The 11,303-nt window shown below is 32.2% G+C and overlaps 2 protein-coding genes across 5 annotated transcripts in view; one reads left to right on the forward strand and one right to left on the reverse strand.

Moving 5' to 3' along the window:
* The window catches only part of Mctp (multiple C2 domain and transmembrane region protein), a 31,791-nt gene extending 29,497 nt beyond the window's left edge, over positions 1-2,294 (reverse strand). For 2 of the 3 annotated variants that reach the window (XM_071777678.1, XM_071777675.1), the window contains exon 1: positions 2,135-2,294. The gene's annotated coding sequence lies outside the window, so the exon portion shown is untranslated. Of the gene's footprint in view, positions 1-1,736; positions 2,103-2,134 lie in introns of those variants that run through there. The other variant, XM_071777677.1, reaches the window with a different exon arrangement.
* A 4,648-nt stretch (positions 2,295-6,942) lies between these two features.
* LOC139812669 (uncharacterized) lies at positions 6,943-11,295 on the forward strand. Of its 2 annotated transcripts, XM_071777686.1 has the most exons (5): positions 6,945-7,196; positions 7,317-7,610; positions 7,942-8,101; positions 8,192-8,538; positions 9,031-11,295. In XM_071777686.1, exons 3-5 carry the CDS (start codon positions 8,098-8,100, stop codon positions 9,643-9,645), a joined length of 966 nt encoding a protein of 321 aa, XP_071633787.1. In that variant the 5' UTR covers positions 6,945-7,196; positions 7,317-7,610; positions 7,942-8,097; the 3' UTR covers positions 9,646-11,295. The 2 variants fall into 2 exon arrangements, with proteins under 2 accessions (XP_071633786.1, XP_071633787.1); XM_071777685.1 differs by having other exon boundaries at positions 6,943-7,196; positions 7,942-8,538.
* The last annotated feature ends 8 nt before the right edge of the window (positions 11,296-11,303 follow it).

Below are 11,303 nucleotides of genomic sequence, written 5' to 3' on the forward strand. Positions count from 1 at the left end.
TGCAAGCTGAGACGCGCGAACGAATCTTGGAGCGGCCGGGATCGATAGCGCGTCTGATTGAAAAAACTTCTGCAAACCTTTGCATCTTTGAACTTTTTATGTTAATTATTGCTCCTTGTTAATGATAGCTAAAGCGACCGGCAATATAAACGGGGATATTCGCGTGTAAACGCTTAGACTTCGAAATTAAAAGAAATAGACGTGATCCATTAACCAGAACTAATTACACACATACACATATTTCTTTTTATTTTAATCTTTAAGCATTGTGCGTAATCTTGTGACTTTGGTATAGAATATATATTCGAGATTTTAGTATTGCCCATATCATACTATATGAATAACAATGACCATATGTATAAAAAAGATGACACATCTGTTCCACTATTTCTACATTAATATTCATTATTATCTTGCAATAATTTGAGCTACGAAAATAAAATTAAACCGTATGAAAATATTTTACTTCACTTTATGAAAGATTGAACTAAATTTTGTAAATATTTCACGGGAGATATCACCAATATCCCAAACCGATGCTTAAGAGCTAACGAAAAGACGAATGGCTCCATTTTCGCGGGCATATGTTCTACTCGACTTTACACACAGCCCGCATTTATATTCCACATTTAATGCCAGATACGGCCGTCTGAGTTTGAGCTTTGTTCGGTCGCTGTGAGAATCGCAGTCAATGTCATGAGAATTAAACATCCGTATTTGACAGTAGAGAGTGAGCATAATACGGATTTTCTGGCAATTTTTTTTTTTTTTTTTTTGGTCCCATCCTGATCTACTGCCCATTACTGTTTTTCTGTGAGGCAAAAAGCGACCAAATGGTTCGCTAGCATGTGATATAGACCGAGGATACGGTGAAGTTGTATAAAATTGCATTTTGCCAGCAGTTGCACTGAGGAGTGTCACGCGATACATTCTCAATTAATTCCTTTTTAATGACTCGCTCAAATTGTTGGCCAAAGTATGAAAATCTTTTGGAATTATTTATAGCAGGTTTTTTAGCGTGCTTTCATTCACGAACTCTTAGATCACGACATTTTTTACCAAGAATGTCGGCCAATCAGTACCTTTTGAAACACAGGCGTTTAAAATAAATTTTTTTCTAGAATTTATTTTCTTCTAATATAAAAAAAAGTAATTTGAAGAAAAGGATTTTATTTAATATTATTTAAATATTTTAATGAATGATATATTTTAATATGTGCCAAAGAGATTTAAGACTTATGGAAATTGGTGACATTTAATTAAATTTTTGCTAATTCCATTCAGTTCTCGCTTGTCTAGATTAAAAATAAGGTTTCTTTGGTTATTTCCACTTCTTAATATTTAAAAAGAAACGGACTTTTTTCTTTTTAATTGCTTGTAATTCTAGAACAATGAATATTCCAATATCTTTTTTCTTTTTGAAAATTTTACGTGAACTGACATCAATACCAACTCGCCAATGCTTAAGTATTAAAGAAAAGATGACTACAGGATTGATCAAAGAGATGAAAGAAATTGCGGGAAACTTGAGATATTCTTGTGTAAAATAAGCTGTGTAAAAGAAGCTTGTAAGGAGAACCGCGTCAACGCGCAATGTCGATGTCCACATCCCATTATCCGTTAAACGTTATTTTTTCAAAGAACCCTTGCTCATCAAGCTAACTCGGCTATCGTCAAGCGTCGAGTACTGAAGAAGATAAAGAGTCCAAGACGGAGGGACAAGAAAATTGACTAACATTATTGAAAAAAGAATGTATATTCCTCGCCATTCTCTCATTAACTTTGGCAAAGATGACACCTCGCGTGTTCCGTCATGCCGTGCTATAAGGGTGTCGCACGCCGAACGTTTTCCCGGGTGTCTTTCGGGGATGCTGGAAGGAACGGTACATCAGTAGGTCCGCGATAAGTCGAAACGAGAGTAACTCCGTCTTTCTCGAGGAAGAGAGGCGCGTTTGAGAGAAAAAGAACCGATCGAACGGTTCAGTTTGGACGTGTTCGCGATGTCGACACGTGAACGCACACGAACGCGTCACGGTATACGTCGACGGTACACGTCGAGCGTGGCTTGGAACAGGATGCGTTATCACTATCGTCGCATTTTCCGCGCACATTAAACGACCGCGAACTAAATTACCGTGCGGATTCCCGTGCGCGCGGCAGAGCCTCGGGACGTCGAGGCGAGGAGGAACGTTTCGCCGCAGACGTTCGCCACTTTCGATGCTTCCGTGTCCGAGAGGCCACTGACAGAACTCGGCGGTTTTCTGTCCTACTCCGGCCGTTCCTCGTCCGCCTCGTCCCTCGTCGAGGATGCGCGATGTGGAAGCGGGAGAGAGTGAGAGGCTTTATCGACCCGCGAGGCCAGGGCCGGTCGAGAGGAGAGAGCCCAGTGACTTCGGGAAATTCATATTTCGTTTGAAGTGGCAAATAGCGGCTAATCTGTGACAAGGATGGGCTACGACATTAATGAAGAGTTTCACTTCGGGTCGCAGCTGGGCTGCATCTCTCGTGCAATATGGCAACTATATGATTTGTAGAGAAGCGTCAAGAGATTTTATTGCAGCAAAAATGTTTGAGAATAAAACTATATATTTATATATAAAAAAACCCGTTCTAATTTTTAAAAATCATACAACTGTATAATAATATATAAAATGAAACTATATATTAATATTAATTATTTCATTATATTATAATATAACGTATAACGAGAGAATGCTTCTTTCTGTTTCTCGAGAACAAGGATTTAAAAGAATGCAATGTATTTTCTAAAATTATTTACATTTAAATGATTTATTTTTAATTAAAGTTTAAGATTTATTAATTAAAGAAATATTTCGATTATATGAGAAAAAATTAGTTCTTTAACAACCAGTGAGAATTTATATACAACTAATTTAAAAACCTACAACAAGACATATGATTCTACGATGTAAAACGCAATTAACATTAAGTAATTTCATATAATGAGCCACGGCAACTTTGCTTGCATTATGTAAAATTAGTAGTCATAATACAATTTTAATAACTGAATTACGTTCGCGAGCCTGTAAACATAAAAGCAGCACTATAAATAATATTGCAAAGTCAAATACGAATATTAAGAGACATGGCTATCGTTAGTAGTTCTCGTTAGCGAGAAACCATTTGCACCGCATTGTGTCGAAAAAATGAAAAGGGCAACATTTTCTGAAGGACGATGATAATGGCGTATCTTAATGTAAAAATTTACATTGCCGGCTTTGCATCGTAATATCCCCGCTTGTAGAAGAGACGTGTAGATGAAAAATGAAAACACTTTAATTATATAATTTAACCCTAGCAATCGATTGAACCTACTCAAAACTTGATCGGGTCAGTCGTTATTGTGATTTGATAATCTTTCTCGTCGACTCGCGTATAGATACACGATTTGCCACACTGTTGCGCGTGCACTTGGCGCAAGTCACTGCCGTGCCTCTTGATTTATTAACTGTCTCTTGATTATTTAATGGAAGTTATTTGATCTCGCAAATGATTTTGAAAAGCTATGTACGTCACGATTAACTTCAGAATTTAAAATAGAATCCCATTTTTTATTGTATATTACTGTAGCTAACCTGGAGAATTTTTTGAAACATTTTTTTTTGTGCCTGAATCTTTAATAATGAATAACTCCCTCAGTTATAAATTTTCAAACTTTCAGTGTATTGGCGTCATTCTTATTATCCATGTGTATCAGAGATTGATGGATTTACAGTCTGAAACTTTCTGTGTGCGTGCCATGCCTAAAAAGATCCTTTATTATGTTCTTGTCTTTAGTTTCTCGTTGGATTTTAATGTAGTTGGACATGGTGGTTTTCTCTTGCGTAAGGAGACTTTACACATTTAAAGCTTTATCTCTAAAATAAGGGATATAGTATTGAGAATTAGGAACAAAACCTTATTTATTACCTCTCCCTAAAGATAAGATCAGAATATCGACCAACAAAAACATTCGCCGACTTTCAGGATGTGTAAATAAATAAAATATGTATATCTTTAAGGGGATGCTGGAGACAGGTCTGTTTTACCGCGATATTTTCAGACATACAAATCTTTTGATTGATTTTACCGAATTAAAAATTTTTTGTCCAGAATTAAAGTATGGACGATAATAAAGACTGCAGACACTAATTGCGTATGAAAAACGAAAAAACATTAGCAAATTACAGTTTTATTTTCGATTCTGCGGTCGACTCATGACAACATTTGCTGCACATAAAAGTTTTAGACTGTGTACGTATACAAAAACCTTGCAGCAGTCACGGAAATACAATAAGGAAGAATCCTGTGCTTGCAGAAATGAGCTGCGAGCTTTAGTATAAGAGAAAAGTGTGTTTGAAAATTTCATATGCACATGTTACGCGTCTCCCCGAATTCAGCCAAAAACATACGGATCAGTATAACGGGTAGCCCTAGAGCAGGCGCTCTGTATGTATGTGTAAGAATCGGTGAGCATTGCATTTCTTTATCGACGCTGATCGAGTTCGTCTGCGGCTCCAGCGACGTAACGCGGTCTTAAATAATTTTAAGATTGCGAGAAAAACGCGTTAAGGCGTTAAGAATAAACAATTTTGTGTCGGATGCTTATAACCAATAGCCAACATTTAGAATAGCCAATTAGAAATAAGAGTTACGTCCTTGTCTTCTTGTTTTCGGATCGAGTTGATACTTGCACATTATCTACCATATACATAAGACGTATAAGAGACAAGGGTGACGGCTGGTCTAGTGACCTAAACTAAACATTAGGTTTAGTTTAACTAAGCATATAGAACTAAACATTCTTTTTATGGATAAATTGTTTTATATTTTTGATTGAATATAATAAAACAGTTTTATACACCAGTTTTTTTTCAATATGTAACAGTTTTTTGTATTAGCGCGTGTACTTGGCGACTTTTTTACTTTTTTTTAAAAAGGTAATTTTTTAAATTATATTAGAGAACTACTCATGGAGTTCGTGATGGTTCTGTCCTTTAGTGTAATATCTCTGCCGACGATAACGTGTCTTAATTAATGAAGAACACATTAAAATAATTGCTGGCATAAGCCACGCCCTCGTCGCAAGACTATTTCCACGATTACGAGCTAACTCGATCCCTCGCAGATTCATTTTTCAGCTTCCACGATAAAATCGTGAATAATATTATAACGCAGTAATTACATCGCAACAAAATTTACATTGCAAAACATCCAATTCTACAACAAAAATAAATATGCCGCTCAAACTTTATTTCGACTTAAAAATGTATGTTGCAACTGCGCGAAAATATATATATCTCTTGCCGTTTGTACTTTTCCGATAATTATGGAAATAAATATTTATTGTTTAAAAAAACAATTTGTAAGTTTAAAAATCATTTATAGGTAAAAGTTGCGTATATATATATATATATATACGCAAATGATATATATATATATATATATATATATCATTTCTTTAAATATACGCAACTTTTACCTATAAATGATTTTTAAACTTACAAATTGTTTTTTTTATATATATTCAGATATATATATATATATATATATATATATATATATATATCTGATATGTGTATAACGTTCTTTCCACCGCGGCAACCTAATTATCTCTCTATTGATTAAATCCTTCTAATTCTAATCTAATCTATTGATTTCATTTTTCACGTCACGTTGTGGCATTTTTCTTCACATACAATAAACAAGATAATTGACAAGTTATAATGACAATGTGTAAGAAATATTTGTATTTTAGTCAATTGCAGTATTTTACCTGCCTATTTGTTGTATTTATCGCATTATTTTACCTGCCTGCTTATTGTATTAACTTTTGCAATTAAAAATTTTCAATTTTTATAAAATTAGTATAATATTAAGTTAATGTTTTTTAAGAGATTATATTGATGATTTACGACGAAAAAACAGAGATTAATGTTTTTAATCCTTTTTTTATAAAACTATTATATCGAATCCATTAAGCCGTAATTATATCTGAGATAACGTATGAAAATATTTTCGCATCTTTTATGTAGTTCAATTCAATTGTACTTATTTTTTTCATATTTGTCAAAACTGTCTTGAAAATTTTCTGATTATGATAATCAAATTCTGACACTAAAAATTTCTTACATTTTTCTATTTGTTATTATAAGAAAATGCCTAATGCCTGAAAAATACCTTATAAATATATTAAAATACAATATAGCGACACTTTAAAAGAACTTTAATTATTTGTCATTCTTCATATTCAGCATACAGTAACGTATACGATTAGTTTTAATCTTATCGTCTCATGTGTCAGAGAGATCATAACATGAATCAGTATGGACAGCTGTAAGAAAAAATAGAATGCCATATTTTTTTCAATTTTGTCTTTTACAAAAACGTCGAAAAAAGTTATTATTTATTAATCTATTCAATCTAAAAAAATTGTCTGCAATTAATATAAAAATTTTATTTATAAATGTTTAAAAATATCTACTTAACATTAATTGATTGATATATGATTTTGTCCTTTATTTTATTCTGAAGCTGAATTTTCCAGAAAAGGAATTATTAGAAGAAAACGACTGCAATTAAAAAAAAACAGTAATTTTAAACTATGTTTTATGTATGTAAATAGAAAAACTGATGATTTTTGTTCAGAAACAGATTTCTAATCAAGTTACTATTATTAATCAAGCATGCGATATATTATTCATGTATTACATAAATATCTTTTAATATTTGCAACAAATTGTAATAATTGAGATAATATCATGAGGCTAAAAAGTATTTTAAAATTATGTAGAGAAGACTATATGCTAGAAACACGCATGCGCTATACATGAGATTACAAAATATACATTCTGTGTCAATGTTAAGTTTTTTTGTATCTAATAGCGTTTTTCACTGGCAGAACTGATGGTGCGCACTCACAATCAGTGCACATTAAAGCCGTTGTACACTGATTTAATCTCTAATATTTAAAGTATATTTAAAGTATAATATTTAAAATGCAAATATTTCGACTGATAAAATACCCAGTACATATTTTACCAAATAAGTGCAATAGAGAATATTGAGGACTTCATGATTTAACCCGTTTATATTAAACATACACTTTTTTACGTTGGTTTGTGTACGACGGCTTTAAATGTGCACTGAATGCGCACCAGCTCTACCAGTGAAAAACGCTATAAATGTCTAAAAGTGTAAACTAGAGATTTGACTGATCTGTTTGACAAATGCTTATTTTAATCAACTTGGCAACGCTGCTTGAAATGCAGCAGCACGGCTAAGAGCAGCTACGTTCTTTTGTTATGTCTTTGTAGTATCCGACGTCTCCCTCCGACTGCCTCCGTCTCCGACATGGAGAGAACGTGAAAGCTGATGTAAAACGCAAAGAAGCTATCGTAGCGTATCTACTGATTTTATCGGTTTATTTAAAAGTAAAGAACAGCTGTCACATTATAGTGCTACGTCTCTTCTAATATTAACGTGCAAAGTGCGATAGTAAAGTACGATTAGTGTAATACGCGTTTAATGTTGAACGCAAAATGTGACGTGGCGATTCTTTCCCGAGTGCAGAAGTTTGAGTAGCCTGAACTCATCACATTGTAATTTTCGTAAGTATATATTTCTTACAATTAGCGCAAACAATAAAAGAAAATAGATATTAATCGCATTTGAGTCTTTAAATAGAATTAGTTTCTGCTCTTCATTTCTTTATGTATATAATTACGGAATTATCTGCAGTATGTATTTTTAATTTTTAAATAGCAACGAGAGACAAGCTACCTTATTACAATTATATATTTATTTTAAAACTTGATTCTATTTACGTATTTTCTCTTTTCCTTACAACAGAAAATTTCTCTTGTCTAATCTTAAATACTTGATTACAATTGACCATTGCTGATAATATACAATAACTACATTTTGTTCTATCTTTAAAAGGTATAATATAATAAATGTAAAAAAAAATAAGAGTCACATTATAAGTAAAGAAATTACATATGGCACACAGATTTATTCTGACATCCAGTATATTACAAAGTTAAGAAAAATACATATATACCAAAAAAAAATAAAAATAAAAAAAAGGAATTAAATATGGGTAAGTAATCCATTCTAACATGACGATATCTATATTATATTATTTTTATAGCAGACAGTGGAATAATGTCAGACATTATTATTTTTATAGCAGACAATGGAATTCGAACACTGGATATATTTAACAAAATGGACAACTTCCCACCGTTAAGTGCCACAGGGAACAGCATCAGTAGAAATTGGTGCGCGTGGAAACAGAAATTTTTATCTTTTCTGCAGAAAGAAGATGCCAAAGAATTATACAAGAATCAATGGACAGTTATACTGTTAATGTTGATTGGGCCGCTTGGAGAGGCCGCTTATAAGAATCTGTCTCAAAATGCTCATCAGACAAAAGATCTGGCAACAGTATTACGTGAGCTAGATATACACTTCATTTTTGGGCTTAAAAAAAAGCAGAATAGCGAGAATATCGACAAATATGTTGATAACTTAATGGTAAGCTGAAATAATATTGTAACATTGTACGTTAAAATCACTTTTTACAATTGTTAAAATATTGTTAAAATACGATTATAATATAATGTTAGGATGAATACAATAGTTTCAGCATTATTAATTTTCTGTATATATTTTGCACTAAATTTAGTTATAAAATTGCTATAAAAATATCAATAAACTGAAAAATAATGTTTCCTTTCCTATTTACATCTTTGAAATTTGAATTTGCTAAAACTTCATGGTTTTCAATCACCTTATAATTCATAAATTATTCATAAATTTCTTATAAATTTATAATAAAGAATATAAAGATATTGACTGTATATTAATGGAAAAATTTAAGAACAAAGAAAATGATAATTTTTTGTACATCATATCGAGTATATATAAAGTGTAAAAAAAATTATCTTCCTTTTTTTTCTCGACTGTTCCCTTCATCTCGTTTAATTCACATTAATGTGAATTCACATAAACATTTTTCTCTTGTAGCTTGTTGCTATTGCAAGCAATCACGGTGATCCCGTGAGCATTGTGAAGGAGAAAATTATAGAGGATATTAAAAATTACAATTTCACGGGGAAAGCTATGCTTCTTGTGCAGTCCAAGGGAGAGAATCTAGTACGTTATTTACAATCGATGGACCTTCATCAAATTACGCTGTTTTGGAAACAGTGCGAGCAGCTTACGTTGCAAAAGAATAGCGAGAACGTACAAAGGCAGCCCCTTTTTAATTCGCAGTTCGACGAAATGAAATGCTCTCGCTGTGGTACTTGTCACAGCAGAAATCGTTGTCCAGCTCACGGGGTGCGATGTAACAACTGTAAAGGATATAATCATTTCACGGATAATTGTAAGGTAAAATACGTGTCTGACTGCACCAAGTGCGGAACGCATCACGTTCAGTCACGTTGCCTCGCTTTCGGCGAATTGTGCACAAAATGCGGCAAGGTGAACCATTTCTCGTGGTTGTGTCAAGTCCCTGTTGTAAAGAATTGCCATAGATGTGGTAAGGACCACGCTATATCTATGTGTCCGGCACAAGGTCGTGTATGCTCCCGATGTAATAAGCCAAATCACTTCGAAGAAAAGTGTTTAACCAAATGAACAAAAACAACATGCGGTACAGGTACTCCTTTGGAGATTTTAAAGGATAACGGCAGACAAGAGCTCTAAAATCTATCCATCTTGGAGCTTAATAAGTTCTCTGATCTATTGGGAACGTCTTCCTAAGTAAAAATCAAATTTTAATTTTTAGTATTAAATATTTTCGCAAGGCTGGAGTCTAAAATTAAAATTTTATCGAAGTAAATATACTGTTTAAAATTGAGGAACATGATTTTGTTGTCTATTCCGTAAAGTCAAAATATAACAAAAAATTTTTTTTTAAATCATCAGTCATCTTGGAAATTATTAATGTCTTCTGATCATTCGACATTCTCATTATATAAAAATTGAATTTAAATTTACCGGAAAATTTGTTTGAAATAAAGTCGCGAGCTATAGAGAACATCTGACATATCGCGATGTAGAAGTGAAATACTGTTTCAGTAATATATTCTTTTATGTACGCAAGATTTTTTGTTTTTTAAGATTATGTTGAAGATATCTATTTCTACATTTCTAAAATGTTATATCGATTAAGAAGTTTATTTGTTTTTTTTTTCTTTTGTAAGAGTTAGATATAGGAAAAAATGAATTTTTTTAATGGTCTACATACTTTAAAGCTTATTATACTTTGTTATGTAGAAAATTTAATCTATACAGCTTATATTTTATTGTTTGAAAACAGTTTATAAGAGGGGATATTATATTTTTAGATAATTAATTATATGAAAAACCATCTTCTGTATTAAATAATATAATGTAAACATTATTAGTAGGCTACCTTGCACGCTAAAATAGATCTATTTTTAATATTTTGTTTCTACGACTAAAAGAGATATTCAATAGTTTTCTTTTTTTAAATAACTTTGCGTCTACAACAATTATCTATAATTTCAATGTTATCCTGTATGTTGTTAACTTTTCATTATAATATATAAATAAATAAGCAACTTTCGTAAATATGTTATATTAAATGTATAAACAATGAAAGAGTTCTTTGAAATAAATACAAAAGAAAACCATTTAATCAGTATTTGTTAACGAGACCGTATACAAAACTCCAAATTACAATATCCATTTAAAAACAAATGTACAAATATATATCGTATTAGCTTCATCGCTACAACCATTTTAAGTTACGAAGTTGTGAGTAAAATGGCACGGCCGCGCGCTGTTTTCTGAACGCAGTCGTTCATTGATCATTTTGCGCCTCGTAAGCGGTCGATCATTCAAACTATAGAGGGTGGCGTGAATAGACCAAATGAGCTCCACAGCAACAATGCTTGCTGGCGAGAACACATTAACTCAGGAACGGACGCTGGGGGTGATTTACCCCAGTATCGAAAAAAATAAAGCTCACTTAACAATAATTTTAATGCACTTCTTTCGTGTTAAAAAAAATTTTTTTTAGTTTCTCTTCAGAAAATCTCGAATAAATCTGTATACATATTGTCCTTAAATACTAATAAATTATATAATAAAAATATGCAATATATGTAATTAATAGCAATAATTTTTAATTGGGGTGTAAAAATCAGGTGACCATTTATTTAAAAAAAAATCATTTGTTTTTTAGTTAAACGAGAAGAGAGAATCTTGGAGGTCTTTTTGTCTTTCTCTCATTACAGAAATAAGATATAAGTCCAGATATCTCCTTC

Source organism: Temnothorax longispinosus, chromosome 5, assembly GCF_030848805.1.
Source record: "Temnothorax longispinosus isolate EJ_2023e chromosome 5, Tlon_JGU_v1, whole genome shotgun sequence".
In the NCBI taxonomy this organism is placed as follows: domain Eukaryota; kingdom Metazoa; phylum Arthropoda; class Insecta; order Hymenoptera; family Formicidae; genus Temnothorax; species Temnothorax longispinosus.